The following is a 16,525-nucleotide window of genomic DNA, read 5'->3' on the forward strand; positions in this document are numbered from 1 at the left end:
ACCCCTTATAGTTCAAATTCCTTGATATTTTTCTATGTAAACTTGAGCATATATGACTTATTTGGTTATCACTTCTTTTTTTTTTTTTGCGGTACGCGGGCCTCCCACTGCTGTGGCCTCTCCCGCTGTGGAGCACAGGCTCCGGACGCGCAGACCCAGCGGCCATGGCTCACGGGCCCAGCTGCTCTGCGGCAATGTGGGATCCTCCCGGACCGGGGCACAAACCCGCATCCCCTGCATCGGCAGGCGGACTCTCAACCATTGTGCCACCAGGGAAGCCCAGTTATCACTTCTTTTGACTACCATATTGGAGAGTACAGTTCTATAGGCTTAATCATATTTGTTTGATTCTTCTTTTGGCAAGAATACTTCAAGAATGATGCTATGTACTTCATATTGCATCAGGAAACACATACTATCTGCTGGTCTTTTAAAATAATGTTTAGATGGATCAGTGATTGAGGTATTGTTAGCTTGATCTTCCCATTTTAAAGTTCCCTATCAGCCTCTCACTGAATGATTTCATCTATCTCATTATTTTAAATTGTCATAGATGGTTACTTGACTGTCTGCTAATACATAGTAAGATAATAGATCGTTAAAAGGCCAAGCTCTGGAGCCTACCCTGCCTGCAATTTATGACCTTTGGCAAGTGACTGCACATCTTTGTGCCTCAGTTTCCTCTACTGTGAGTTAGGTGCCTCACAAGGTTGTTTCAAGGATTAAATGTGTTAAGTGTTTAAAACAGTGCATGGTACATTGTGACAGTAAATGCTAGCTGTTATTAATATATTGATTTAGAAGTTTTTTGGGGGGTGGGATGAATTGGGAGATTGGGATTGACATATATACACTAATATGTATAAAATAGATAACTAATAAGAACCTGTTGTATAAAAAAATAAATAAAATTCAAAAAGAAAAAGTTTTATTTTGCTGTCCATGTACTGGCATTTGTTTGCATGGAACATGCTTTATTGGATAGTATTCATCGCATTCTGTCTGGCAGTGAGACCTGGTCACATTGTAGGAAAACAAAGTGCTGTTTAAGTAAGATAACAAACCTCATATGTATTTAGCTTCTATGGTTTTTAATAAGAAAAACATTAGCAGGAACGGGGATTTGTTATACTTGAGTTTGTAATAAAGAAAAGAAACATTGATCATAATTACATGTATATCCTAGATATTAGGAAAGAAAATTTCGAAAGAGAAAAGGGAATGAGTGACCCCATGGCTTTTGACACTGAAAGACTATGCAGTTCTTTGAAATGGGAATTAATAAAAATGAACATACACAGTTCTAAATAATTTGAGAAAGAAGTCTCTAAAAATCCAATGCAGTCATGCAAAGGAACTCTCAGATTAACAGCATAGATTTATTAGATGGAAAGGGAGATGTAAAACTAAAGACAGTTATAAAACAATAGTACAAACCATTATAAACAGTGGCAGGAACCATAAAGTAAGCTTGAAGTTTATAGAAAATGACTAAGACAACATAAACTTTTTAAATGTGATATCAATAAGATGAATCTTCAACAAGATTATCAGATTTTTAAGAGGGATGGAATCATCAGTTCATATTTCGCAACTGTCAGATTCGGTAGGGAGAAACAGTCTTTGAGTTAGAAGAGATAATATTAATAAAAGAATTATAGGCCATGGTAGGAGAGCTGCTAGTTAGTAAGTGAAACATTTGACCACTTTAAGTGCATTTAATTTTCTTCATTTAAATTAATGTCTCCTCTAGAAGCCAGTGGGCTCGCATATCTACTCATGAAATCACTGAGTAATCTTTGAGAATGTCATGGCAAATATATTTGTTATCTGGAGATGATCACACACTAGCTTGACTTTTTTTTTTTTTTTAGAAAGGGGAAAATGTGGGTTCTGGAAATTACAAGCCATAATCTTGTTAACTGATCTTTTGCAAATTTCTAGAAATAAATTTCAGCAGAAGCTTATGAACATTTATGAAAAATATGCTCAAATGTGGAAATTTAAATGTGTTCACCAAAAACATATCATGTTAAATTAACTTCACTTCTTTTAAGAGAATTATCAATTCAATTGAATGAGAAAAATACTGTAGTAATAGTCTTTTAATTTTAGTGAAGTATTTGACAGTCTTTGGCTGTATTTTTGGGTAAGATATGTTGGTGAATTATTGTTTCAATTTAGAGTAAGTAGGTAGATTTATAGTAGTTAGATTCAGAGTAGGTTGAAATCAAAAACCGGTGTTTGATTAGAGGTTCAGGGTCACCCTTGAGAGAGATCTTCAGAGCATTACAGCAGGATTACCTATTTCTTGTGTCAACATTTCCATCATTGATCTTGGCTGAACGTTTAGAAAGCAGGCTTATCTGCTGTAGATTATTAAAAGCTGGACTTGGATAACTGATATCATAGAAAGTAAGCAGGAATATCTTTCTAAAACCTTACCTAATTAATCTAGTACATTTATATCTTCTCCTCTTTGAACATACTTTCATACTTTACATATAATATAAATTCATAGTTTATATTGCTTCAGGGGGAAAAAAGTGACTTTTTTTGTCTACCTGATCTTTTTACCAAATTAATGTATGAATTGTATACCTTATTATAGCATAATATCTTTAATGATACAGATTTAATAATGCACACTGCAAATTGGAAAAGTTAGTTGCTGCATATGTATATTTTTGTCTACTCTAGGAATATGAAGCACGAACAGGGAGAACCTGTAAACCACCACCTCAGTCTTCAAGACGAAAGAATTTTGAATTTGAGCCACTCTCTACCACTGCCCTGATTCTTGAGGATCGACCATCGTAAGTATTTTAGTGATCATCAGGCACACTGTTTGAATTTTAAACTTTAATTTTTCTTATCATTATTTCATTTAAAAGATACCAAGAAATTAGATAAAGAAATGGGTTTGTTAGGGGAAATTATTTTTAATCCCAGAGATGAATCCTAACACTAATAGGGAAAAATTATTGATCTCCAAGCTTTATGCATATTTTCTAGAAATCTCTATGACCCAGTGTATGAAACATAAAATCTTGGCGTTTTATATCTGTTCCTATTTCAACCTTCCTCTGCCTTATCTTTTTTTTTTTTAATTGAAACATAGTTGATGTACAGTATTATGTTTCAGGGGGAAAAAAAGTGACTTTTTTGTCTACCTCAGCTTTTTACCAAATTAATGTATGAATTGTATGTATTCTGTATTATAGCATAATATCTTTAACGATACAGATTTAATAATACAAACTGAAAATTGGAAAAGTCGCTGCATAAGTATATTTTTGTCTACTTATACTACTACATAATTATTTGACATTTACATACATTGTGAAATGATCACAATAAATCTAGTAACCAACCCTCCCGATATAAAGTTATTGCAATATTATTGACCATATTCCTTATGCTGTTTATTACATCGTTGTGGCTTATTATATAACTGAAGGTTTGTACTGCTTAATCCTTTTCACTTATTTTGCCAATACACACCCCCCACCTTATCGTCACGTGATAGAGCAGTTATTTTTCTTTTCTTGACATTTAATATGCACTTATGATGTATTTGTCCTTTTTGCCTTTTTCTTTTTTTTTTGCGGTACGCGGGCCTCTCACTGTTGTGGCCTCTCCCATTGTGGAGCACAGGCTCCGGATGCACAGGCTCAGCGGCCATGGCTCACAGGCCCAGCTACTCCGCGGCATGTGGGATCTTCCCGGACCGGGGTACGAACCCGTGTCCCCTGCATCGGCAGCGGACTCTCAACCACTGCGCCACCAGGGAAGCCCTGTCCTTTTTGCCTTTTCTGCCATGCAACTACTGACTGTCAACCAGTTGGTTTACTGTTATTAAGAATATATTCTTTTTAAAAATATTTATTTATTTATTTAGTTACATCAGGTCTTACTTGCGGCACGTGTGATCTTTTGTTGCAGCACGCAGGTTCTTCATTGTGGCATGCAAGCTCCAGAGAGCACGGGCTTGGTAGTTGCAGTGCGTGGGCTCTTTAGTTGTGGTGCACGGGCTTACTTGCCCTGCGGCATGTGGAATCTTAATTCCCTGACTAGGGATCGAACCTGTATCCCCTGCATTGGAAGGTGGATTCTTTTTATATATATATATATATATATATATTTTTTTTTTTTTTTTTTTTTTTTTTGGCTGCATCGGGTCTTTGTTGCTGCGTGCCAGCTTTCTCTAGTTGAGGCAAGCCGGGGCTGCTCTTCATTGTGGTGTGCGGGTTTCTCATTGCAGTGGCTTCTCTTGTTGTGGAGTATGGGCTCTAGGCGCGGGAGCTTGAATAGTTGTGGCACACAGGCTTAGTTGCTCCGCGGCCTGTGGGATCTTCCCAGACCAGGGATCGAACCCGTGTCCCCTGCGTTGGCAGGCAGATTCTTAACCACTGCGCCACCAGGGAAGTTCCTGGAAGGTGGATTCTTTACCACTGGACCACCAGGGAGGTCCCTCACCTACATAATCCTTTAAGAGTAAGGCTTTTTCCTTTCTTTCATGTCTATGTTGACTTCTTCAGCCTTCAGTGAATTCTTTTACTTTCTGAATGCTTTTAAGACTTTCCTTTATGTGATTTTCATAAATTAGATTACGGTTGCTTTGGTATGGTTTTCTCATGTTCCATCTGTTTGGGGTTCATTGAGCTTAATGTGTCTGTGCATTTATAGTTTTGTATTGATTTTGGAAAAATTTTAGCCTTCGTTTCTTCAACAGTTTTTTGTTCTGCCCTCCCTCCTTTCTTCTGAGATGTCCATTAAACATGTTACTTGATATTTTTCCATGTCCCATAGCTCATTTGTGGTTTTGGGGGGGTATTCTTTCTCTCTATTTCATTTTGTATAGTTTTATATTATTATATCTTACAGTTCACTTATATTTTTTTCTTCTGCAGTATGTAATTTGCTGTCAGTCCCATCTTTGGAATTTATCATTTTAGAAATTTTCATCTGTAGACATTTGATTTGGATCTTGAGTTTCTCTTATCATGCTCCTGCTTTCTTCTACCTTCTTGAGTATATTTATAGCAGCAGTTTTATCGTCCTTGATTTATAATCCTGTTCTCTGACATTTCTGCTGATTGATTTTTTTTCTCATTATGGTTTGTATTTTCCTGTTTCTTTGCATCCCTGGTAATTTTTATTGGATACCAGCTATTGTATTTTTACATGGTTGGATATTGGACTTTCTTTTATTCCTTTAAATATTTTTTTGGTTTGGTATGCAATTAAGTTACTTGGAATTGGTTTGATCCTTTTGATATAAGCATTGTTAGGGTGCTTCCAGAACAGTCTTTAGTGTAGGGCTAATTTATCCTCACTATTGAGGCAATACCCTAAGGACTCTATCTGATACCCTGTCTATTAGGAGGTCTTTCTACTTTGACGGGTCAGTCCAGTTGATTTTGAGATTGTTCTGCCTATTTCTTGTGTTTCTTTCCCTGGCCACCATAGTTTAATTACACGCGTGCGTAGGGAAGTGTTCAGGCGAAGCCTCTGCAGCTCCCTTCTCTCTGTTACTCTGTTATGCAAATTCTGGCTGTTCTGAACTCCCCAACTTCAAACTCTATTTCCTCAACTCAGCAAGACTGGTGGGCTCTGTTTTGGCACTCTCTCCTACCACTGAGACCTGGAAACAGGCTGTTAGGTCAGGCATTTGCAGGGTTTCCTTGTTTATTTCCTTTCTCATAAGGACCACTGTCTTGTGCTGCCTGTTGTCCAATTATCTTAAAAACTGTTGTTTAATATATTTAACTCATTTTTCTAATTAATTAAGACAAGAGGATAAACCTGATCTCTCTTATTCCATTATGGCCTGAAACAGAAATCTTAACCTTTATTCCTCCCTGCTACAACATACCTGAGGAATCTAACTCCAGAAGAGAAGAAGTAGAATGTATAATTTGAAAGTTTGTCACATACCTTTTCCACCTAGCCTGTTGAAAATAATTTAAAAATCTAATTCCAAAAACTGGACCTTATTATGACATATTTGGATATGGTAATATTCAAATGTGTTTCTTCTTGCATAGTCATGTATCTAAATCACTGCCTCTGTGATTTAGTTTATAAACCAAAATATGGTGTATGCAAGTAACCGATTATCAAATTTTTATTCAGAATGGTATCTTAAATCTCTAGTAAAGTGGAAAGCATTTTTTGTTATAAAAATATACCTGCACTTACATTATGATCTAGGAATTCTGCTCTTAGGTATTTACCAAGAGAAATGAATGCAGATAGCCACACTTGAAATGAATATTTATAGTAGTTTTTATTCATAGTAGCACCTAACTGGAAACAATCTAAATGTCCATCCACATAGATAAATGGAACATTATTCACCAATTAAAAGGAATACATTACTAATACACAGAACAGCGTGGATGAATATCAAAAATATGCTGAGCCATAAAAAGAAACGAAATTGAGTTATTTGTACTGAGGTGGATGGACCTAGAGTCTGTCATACAGAGTGAAGTAAGTTAGAAAGAGAAAAACAAATACCATATGCTAACACATATATGGAATCTGAAAAAAAAAAAAAGGCATGAAGAACCTAGGGGCAAGACAGGAATAAAGACGCAGACCTACTAGAGAATGGACTTAAGGACACGGGGAGGGGGAAGGGTAAGCTGGGACAAAGACAAAGTGAGAGAGTGGTAGAGTGTATATATGGACATATATACACTACCAAATGTAAAATAGATAGCTATTGGGAAGCAGTCGCATAGCACAGGGAGATCAACTCCGAGCTTTGTGACCAGCTAGAAGGGTGGGGTAAGGAGGGTGGGAGGGAGGGAGACGCAAGAGGGAAGAGATATGGGGATATATGTATATGTATAACTGATTCGCTTTGTTATAAAGCAGAAACTAACATACCATTGTAAAGCAATTATACTCCAATAAAAACGTAAAACTATATATATATATATGTATGCTGAGCAAAAGAAGCCAGGCACAAAAGAATCTATACAAAATTCTTTAAAGGCAAGTGACTAATCTGTATTGATAGAAATCAGATATGTGATTGCTTAAGGTAGGAGGTAGGTAAGTATTAAGTGTAAAGGGGTCAGAAAGAAACTTTCTGGAATGATAGGAACATTCTATATCTTGATTGGTCTGTTGTTTGCACAGGTATATAAATTTGTCAAAACTCAACAAACAGTACTCTTAAAACATGTTTGTCCGTTTTGTTGTGTGAAATTATACCTCAAAAAAGTTGACTAGGGATTTCCCTGGTGGTCCAGTGGTTAAGACTCCACACTCCCAATGCAGGGGGCCTGGGTTCGATCCCTGGTCAGGGAAATAGATCCCTCAGGCTGCAACTAAGACCTGACCCAGCCAAATAAATAAATAAATATTAAAAAAAAAAAAAAGTTGACTAAAAAAAAAAAACTATAGTAAGTGGGTTTAACAAATAACCTAGGATTATTGGCTAAAATTGGACATGTTTAAATGATATATAAACAAATATATATGATATATAAATTTATATACACACAAATGTATAACAAATATGAGCAACCTGGATTCTGATTCTTTTCTAAGATGCAGAGTTCTTTTCAACCTTATACTTTCTTTTTTTTTTTTTTTTTTTGCGGTACTTGGGCCTCTCACTGTTGTGGCCTCTCCTGTTGCGGAGCACAGGCTCCGGACGCGCAGGCTCAGTGGCCATGGCTCACGGGCCCAGCCTCTCCGCGGCATGTGGGATCTTCCCGGACCGGGGCACGAACCCGTGTCCCCTGCATCAGCAGGCGGACTCTCAACCACTGTGCCACCAGGGAAGCCCTTTATACTTTCTTAATGTATGAAATGTGAAGGTTGGGTTAGAAATTCTTTGTATCCAGCTATAAAAAGAAAAGAAGTCAATAAACTTAAGTTAGTCTTTTAAAAGTTGACGTAAAATTTGTTTTTCCTCAGAAATCTTCCTGCCAAATCTGTGGAAGAAGCTTTACGTCACCGACAAGAATATGATGAGATGGTGGCTGAGGCTAAAAAACGAGGTATAAAATTTAACTCTAATTGGTATATTTAATTTATTGGTATCAAAAGGAAATGAATTTCAGTAGGATGGAACGTGGTGAAATTGACCAAGCCTGTCTTTAAGATGATGCTGATTTCTTATTTTTCTAACTAAATTTGTTCTTAAAGAGAAATAAAATGTCATTCTAGAATCACAGTTTTTCTATAAGTACTTTTACAAAACTATTATGAGGAGAAAGGCAGCAGACTATCTATGAGAGACTCTGTAATTGTGTCATAAACCTGGGACTACTAGTATCTTAATTTATAAATGAAGATATTATTCATGAATCTATTCCTGAAATAATTTTTACTTGTTTAAAACAGAAATTAAAGAAGCACATAAAAGAAAAAAAATAATGAAAGAACGATTTAAACAGGAAGAAAACATTGCAAGTGCAATGGTAATTTGGATCAATGAAATACTACCCAATTGGGAAGTAATGTAAGTAAGCAGACTTTTCCTGAATTTCAGTCTGTCTCCAAAGGTCTCGTTTCCAATTTTGTATTTTTATGACTTCCAGCATGTATCTTATGTTTTAGCTAAATTATACTATTAACCAATGTTTGAAAACTTTCATGCTTATCTCTGTGCTTTGCTTTTGTAAATCCCTGTCTCTAATGCCTACTTCCCTTACTGACCACCCTCTGTGCCTGTCAGAATTTTACCTATCATTTGAGTCCCATCTGAAATGTTAGTTGATCCATGAAACTTCTAATTTCCTCAGTTACCATATTTTCTTAATTCTAACATACCATCTATTGCAAGATGCACTATTGATGTAATAGCAGGTTTTTTGGCAAAGAAAATGTTAAATGTGTACCTTCATTGTAATATGCATTTATTAAATGTTAACTATTAAAGTGGCTTCTAATATGCTTCTCTCATAATCAAGATAGTAAGATATATATGATCTTTCCCTTCTGTGATGTCTCATTATACTTGGAGACTAATACACTTCTTGCCTTACTTTGCCTTTTATTTTTTGACAGTATTTTTACACATACCTTATTTTTCCTCTAGACTGGACGGTAGGAGATGTCTTCTGCAATGCCTAGTGTAGGATGTGCATTGGGAATTTGTTGAATATTGTCACAGTGTGACAGATACTATATTAGGCTCTTTATACAAGTAATCACATTTGATTCTTATAACCTTTACTCCCATTTATCTTATAGGGAAGCTCAAAGTCAGAGAGGTTAAGTGATTTGCCCAGGGTTGTACAATTAATGGTTAACCAGATTTGAACTCAAGTCTATCTGATTTTAAAGCGCACACTTCTTTCAGTAGACTGTGCTGCCTCTCAAAGACTAGGGCTTTACCCATAGTAAATATGTTGTGATTTTGTTTTTGGTACTGAATTGGCAATGCGTTTTTATGTTCCTTTTACCTTCTTTTTTCATAATTGTCCCCATATTTCTGATTCTCTCATTGTATCCTTAGTATAAGTGGCAGTTGTAGAAGGCAGTTCCCTTTATATTACTATATATTTTTTGGCTTTTTTTGCCTACATACATGAACCCAAGAAAAGAGTGCATCACATACTTAACTCTCTGTGTTCTGTAGTCACTTGGTCATAGACTAGATAAACCATCATGCAACTAGTGTTTTTGGTATAAAAAGTAACTTTCTCCTTTTTTCTCCCCCTTTAATTCTAGGCGTAGTACAAGAAGAGTTCGAGAATTGTGGTGGCAGGGATTGCCCCCTAGTGTCCGTGGGAAAGTTTGGAGTCTAGCTGTAGGAAATGAACTAAATATCACTCCTGGTTTGTATTCTATATTCAGTTACTCCCACACATGCAAACAGCCATCTTCAGCGTTCCAAAGCAGATTAGTAGATTGGTCATTTGAAAAGGCCATATATGGCCATATACCATATGTGTCATTTTAAGAGCATGCTTCATTCCCTACCCCCTTCTAAAACCTGGTAAGATTTAATAAGTAAGTTACTATATTTCATATTATATAAATAAGGTTTGTGGGCTTTCCTTTAGTTTACAACCATCAATAATAATCTTGACATCTAAATATCTTAACTGTGGGTAACTTCAAAAACTTCTGGGTCAAAAAAAAAAACAAACTTCTGGGTCTAGGTAACAATAGGTGAATAAACATATACAAGGAAAAATAAAATAGTTGTGGAAAAGTTTCCTCTTTTTTAAAAACCATAAATATTGAGGGAAAGCTAGAAATTTCTTTTCCTATCTTTTTACCCAAACCAGTCATTTTGAATTTTTTTATTTAAAAATTTTAAAGTTTAAAAAACAAAAAGAAGTAAGATTCTCATTGTTTTTATTTTCTTAAGTTTCTTAAAACCTTTACGCATAGGAGTAAAATGTAGATAGGAGTAGAATGTAGTGTAGTTTTGATGAACTAAAAAAAATTACATACAATAAGGATATTATCAGTAGGGTAAAATAATTAGTAATAAAAGATACTAAATGGTCTGAGTGATAATGATAATGTCAGATAAAGGTACCACAGAAAGACTTAGGGACTCTAATATAATAATGTAAATAATACATTGTTACTTAAAATTTTTTATTTACATATTTATTGAAAAACAGCCAAGCAGTAGTAAAGTACAAACTGCATGTTTCGTCCCCCTCTTCCACCCAAAATTCTGCTCTTGATCCTACTCTAGGTTCCATTTAGCAATTTGGTGTATGTTCTTCCAGGTCTTTTTTCTATGCACATAAAAAAGTGTACATCTACATATGATAATTTTTAAGCCTTCTCTTTTTCTTCCTTTTATTTTTTCCCACAAACCATCTGAACATCCCTCGATATCAGTGCATAAAAGGGGCACTTATATGTACTGTAGCTGCACTGTATTCCACGGTTTGGCTATAGTATAATTTATTTAACCATTTTCCTAGTGATTGCTAAATCAAAGACATATATGTGAAAACAACATGAGGACTTCGGTCCAGTGATTAAGGCTCCAAGGTTCCAGTGTATGGGGTGCAGGTTCAATCCCTGGTCGGGGAACTAAAATCCCACATGCATGCAGTGCAGCCAAAAAATAAAAACAAAAAACAAAAAAAACAACATCAAGGTACCTGTCTTTTTTTACTCCTCAAAAGTGATTAAAATTAATGAAAATTACCCACATGGAGGATGACTGAAAATAATTTAGAAATATTTACCAAAAGCATCAAAAAATGTAACCTTTGATGGATTTATTCCAGTTCTAACACTTTAAGTAAATAAATAATCAGGACTGGTTTCAAAAGCTTTTCTACAAGGATATTCATTACAGCAATCAGCATTATATATAGTTGTACAGAATTTATAACAAAAATCTAAATGTTTATCTTTAGTCTTAAAAGTGATGCCAACTTTGAATAGCATGATCATGTATAGTTTATAAAATTGATTTTCACAAAAATCCTATAGTGAACATGTCATTTTAACTTGACATGTTCTTTAATTAAAAAATTAGAATTTTTTAAAAAAATTAGAATTTAGGGCAAGAATTGAGTTTTAAATTAAGCCTAAAAAAGGTATTGTATTGGTTAAAGTTTTAGGAATCAGTTTTGCATATAGGTGAGATGAAGAAGTATTGGTGGCTATTTGAAGTTTTGTTTGCAGTTTTTTTTTTTTTTTGAGAACTTTGGCTTTACACTTTTAAGTATCCTGACAACTTAGACATTAAAACATTGGTTAAGTTGGTATTAATCTTTTGTGATTCTCTAATCAGAAAGTTATTTTTTAAGCTTGAAATTTGTAAGGTTTGTAAAATAACTGGGTCATTTATTTTCAGTCATTTTAGCTTCTCTCTACTAAACAGTTATGTATTCAGGAGTGAAATGGGTACTCATTCTCTTCTTTTTCATTAGTGGTGGGAAGAAAGCTAAATTTCAGCGGAAGTAAATTTAGTTTTATAACTTTGTTTACTTTAGGGGCTCTAATAGTTTGACTCTTTTCCTGTTGTATTTGTCTTAATCATGAAATTTATAACCATTAGAGAATAGTAACTAAGAATAGGGGTTCTAAAGTCAGTCAAATGTGGTTCAAATCTTGGTTCCACTCTGTATTAGGCTTGTGACCTTGGGCAAATTACTTAACATCTAGAGGTCTTAGTTTTCTTCATCTGTAAATGAGGATAAGATAATTAGCTGTCTCAAAGCAGTGTTCTAACAGTGATTTGTGATGATGAATATCAAATTATAGTGAAAGTGAAATTTACTGAGAATGCATACAGCATCATTTACTGTCAGAAAACAAGAAAATGAAACATACACTGATCTCAAAGTATTCTCTGCTCAAATCCAAGATACTTCTTTAGTCTGCTTCAAGCTCTACATTTGTACATACAGAATAAGATGTGTGACATGCCCAGTCAAGCATGAAATTGAACTGAGATGCAGGTTATCTTATTATAGATGAGCACTGTAACTCTTCCGTGAAGAGATATCCTTTGATGTTTGGAAATGCATTGCTACATTTTTATTATTGGATCAATTTTGTGACTTCCAAAAGTGATGTATTTATTTCATGAGCCTTTTTTTCCCAAGACAGTTTTGAAGTTTGAGTAGAACAGTGAAACTGGAATTCCTAGCTTGGAATCAGTTTGAAATGAAAAAGTGCAAACCTCAGTCTAAGAACTGCAAAAAAATTATATATCTAAATTTTAAGATTATATCTACATCTTATATCAAAACATTGATGGAGATGGGCACAAATAATAGAAATTTTAAGTTTTTTGTTCTTTTTAAAGTTCTTCTTTCCAAACCATGAGTAGTAACAAGAAGTGAACAGAAGGGAGAAAGGGTCAGAATAGTAATAGTCTATTTGAAATGTAAAAGTCAGCAATTTTATAATGATCTGTTTCTTGTTAGTATATATATTGGGTTGGCCAAAAGATTCTTTTGTTTTTATCTGTAAGATGGCTCATAGCACTTAGTTGTCTTTAACTTCATTCAAAACACTTTTGTTAGATTGTATGTGACAGCTGTCATATCAGCGTGAATTTTAAAAAAGACATCAAAATTGGTGAATTTTTGTGTAGCCATTTTAATATTGAAGATGGAAGAAAAATCCCAACATTTTCGGCATATTATGCTTTATTATTTCAAGAAAGGTAAAAATGCAGCTGAAATGGCAAAAAAAGATGTGTGCAGTGTATGGAGAAGGCGCTTTGATTGATCGAACGTGTCAAAAGTGGTTTGTGAAGTTTCATGCTGGAGATTTCTCACTGGACGATGCTCCACGGTCAGGTAGACCAGTTGAAGTTGATAACGATCAAATTGAGACATTAATTGAGAACAATTGAATGTTATACCACGAGGAAGATAGCCAACATACTCAAAAAATCCAAATCAAGCGTTGAAAATCATTTGCACCAGTTTGGTTATGTGAATCACTTTGATGTTTGGTTTCCACATACGTTAAGCTAAAAAAAAAAAAACCTTGACCATATTTCCACATGCGATTCTCTACTGAAACGTAATGAAAATGTTATGTTTTTAAAACAAATTGTGGGGCTTCCCTGGTGGCACAGTGGTTAAGAATCCACCTGCCAATGCATGGGACACAAGTTCGTGCCCTGGTCCGGGTAGATCCCACAGGCTGCAGAGCAACTAAGCCCGTACACCACAACTACTGAGCCTGCGCCCTAGAGCCTGCGAGCTACAACTACTAAAGCCCATGCTCTGCAACAAGAGAAGCCACTGCAATGAGAAGCCCGTGCACCGCAACGAAGAGTAGCCCCCACTCTCCACAACTAAAGAAAGCCCACACAGCAACGAAGACCCAGCCATACATACATACATACATACATACATACATACATAATAAAGTTCCCTTTAAAACAAATTGTGACAGGCGATGAAAAGTGGATACCATACAATAATGTAGAACAGAAGAGATCATGGGGCAAGTGAAACAAACTATCACCAACCACACCAAAGGCCGGTCTTCATCCAAAGAAGGTGACGTTGTGTATATGGTGGGATTGGAAGGGAGTCCTCCATTATGTGCTTCTTCTGGAAAACGAAATGATTAACTCCAGCAAGTACTGCTCCCAGTTAGACCAAGTGAAAGTGGTACTCAACAAAAAGCATCCAGAATTAGTCAACAGAAAACGCATAGTCTTCTATCAGGCTAACGGAAGACCGCATGTTTCTTTGATGACCAGGCAAAAACTGTTACAGCTTGGCTGGGAAGTTCTGATTCATCTTCCATATTCACCAGACATTGTACCTTCGGATTTCCATTTAGGTCTTTACAAAATTCTCTTAATGGAAAAAATTTCAATTCCCTGGAAGACTGTTAAAGGCACCTGGAACAGTTCTTTGCTCAAAAAGATAAAAAGTTTTGGGAAGATGGAATTATGAAGTTGCCTGAAAAATGGCAAAAGGTAGTGGAACAAAAGGGTGAATACATTGTTCAATAGAGTTCTTGATGAAAATGAAAAATGTGTCTTTTATTTTTACTTAAAAACCAAAGGCACTTTTTGGCCAACCCAGTATTATGTATACTTAATATGGTACAGTCATACATTGGGATACTGTGCAGTTGTTAAAAAAAAACCCACAAACCTAAAGTAGATTTATTCTACTAATGTGGACCAACTTCCAGTGTGATAAAGCAAGATGCAAATCAATGCATGTGATATGTTGCCACTTTATTTCAAAGGAAAATATATATGTATATGCTTGTGTTTGCATATTTTTATCTTTAGAGATTTGGTAAGCAGAAAGTGCATTGGAGGGAAGGAAATTTATTTTTCACTCTATACTGTTTTGTACTGTTTGAATATTTTAGAAAATCACATTCATATATTACCTTTAAAAACAAATACATTTTTTAGTTTTATATTTTAATTTAAAAAAAATTTTTGGCCGTGCTCTGCAGCTTGTGGTATCTTAGTTCCCCAACAAGGGATCGAACCCACACCCTCAGCAGTGAAAGCGCCAAGTTCTAACCAACGGACCACCAGGGAATTCCCTAAATACATTTTTAAAAAAAGATTAATTGAAGTAAAAAATGTTCTTGGTATTTTGGGCAATATATAAACGTTGGTATTTGGGCAAGAAGTACTTTTTGCTGTTTTGTCATGGAAACTTACTATTTTTTTGTATTTTTAAATATCTATAATAGAAAGTAGAGACAATTAAAATTTGAGAATTGAGAAAATTTTTCAATTTCTTTTATTCTTGAAGTTTTAATGAGATGCTGTATATGGAAGCACAGAGTGGTAGTCTCAAAAAGTGATTTGGCAATTAAAGTAAAAAGATAAGGGTTGAGATTTTTGTATGTAGGCCTTCTGGAGAAATTTGTGAAGTTTGGTAGCTTTGGATAGCTTAGGTAGCCTTAGATAGCAATATCATAATGGAGAAACCAGTTTCAAGAGAGAAGGAAAGCAAGAAGTAGCATTTGCTTTTATTGAGGGTCTATAAGGTGTCAGGAGGTGTATGTAAATTATCTTATTTAAGCATCAGTAACCCCATGAGTAGGTGGTGGTTTTCTCCGGTTTACAGATGAAGAAAGCCAAGTTCCAGAGTGATCAAGCACCTTTCTTGAAGTCCCACAGGTAGTAAGTGACAGAGCTGGAATTTGAATCTAGATCTGACTGACTCCAAGAAAATCATGTCTCTGCTATTCTACAGTGATACTTCTTCAGCAGAAGCATCTCTTCCTGCCTCTTAACATTCATTCTATATTGTAGCTATTTGGATGACCACTCTGCAGTATTTTCTTTGCTATCTTTCTGGTTGAGTAATGAATAGTTTTGGTAGAATCAAGTACTTCAATTTGCCACATTTTTGATGCCGGCTACATAAGAAAAATCTGACCTTATAATAGGATTTTTTTCTCTTTATTTTTAAGTAAGAGTAAAAATAGAAAATATGAGAAATTTTTTTCCTATTATTTATGAATTTTTGTTCTTTTTTTCCCCCAGAACTTTATGAAATCTTCCTCTCAAGAGCAAAGGAACGGTGGAAAAGCTTCAGTGAAACAAATTCAGAGAATGATGTAGAAGGTGTGATTTTTTTTTGTTGTGGTTAATAAAAATTTCTCAAAATCCAGTTGCTGAGATACTAGTGTGATTTTTACAGTGTATCAGGAACTAGTAATTCTTCACATACATTATCTCCTTTAATGTTATAACCCTTTAAGTAGATGGTATTATACTGAATGATATAAGAGGAAACTGAGGCTCAGAGTGTTTAACTTGGGAACAGTGAAGCTGTAATGTAAACCCAGGTTGTTGAACCCCAGAGTCCAGGATTTAATCACAACAGTAAGACTAATGGGATACAGTATTTTTAGGCCAACTCTTAACTTAAAGATAGATGATCTGCACACCTCGCTTGTGACCTGTTGTCTCCCCTGACTCTCACTGACTTTCATTCACTCCCTAATGTATTATTTATAATTCTTATTGTGCCTTAACCTTTGTTCATTTAATTCACGCATAGACTTCATCTTTCCCTCCACTCTCATCAGGTTTTTTTCCTAATCATTTTGGCGA

The 16,525-nt window shown here is 35.2% G+C and overlaps 1 protein-coding gene across 6 annotated transcripts in view; it reads left to right on the forward strand.

Annotated features, from left to right (window-relative positions):
- Window positions 1–16,525, forward strand: part of TBC1D12 (TBC1 domain family member 12) — a 124,819-nt gene that overhangs the window by 96,728 nt on the left and 11,566 nt on the right. For 4 of the 6 annotated variants that reach the window (XM_022569295.3, XM_089897275.1, XM_022569297.2 and 1 more), the window contains 5 exons: window positions 2,701–2,816; window positions 7,942–8,024; window positions 8,371–8,488; window positions 9,703–9,809; window positions 15,953–16,033. In XM_022569295.3, coding sequence (XP_022425003.1) covers window positions 2,701–2,816; window positions 7,942–8,024; window positions 8,371–8,488; window positions 9,703–9,809; window positions 15,953–16,033 — 505 coding nt within the window. The remainder of the gene's footprint in view (window positions 1–2,700; window positions 2,817–7,941; window positions 8,025–8,370; window positions 8,489–9,702; window positions 9,810–15,952; window positions 16,034–16,525) is intronic. The other 2 variants (XM_089897274.1, XM_089897273.1) reach the window with 1 other exon arrangement.

Source organism: Delphinapterus leucas, chromosome 16 (genome assembly GCF_059928025.1).
Source record: "Delphinapterus leucas isolate spDelLeu-1000000601 "Yukka" chromosome 16, BTC_Dleu_Yukka2, whole genome shotgun sequence".
In the NCBI taxonomy this organism is placed as follows: domain Eukaryota; kingdom Metazoa; phylum Chordata; class Mammalia; order Artiodactyla; family Monodontidae; genus Delphinapterus; species Delphinapterus leucas.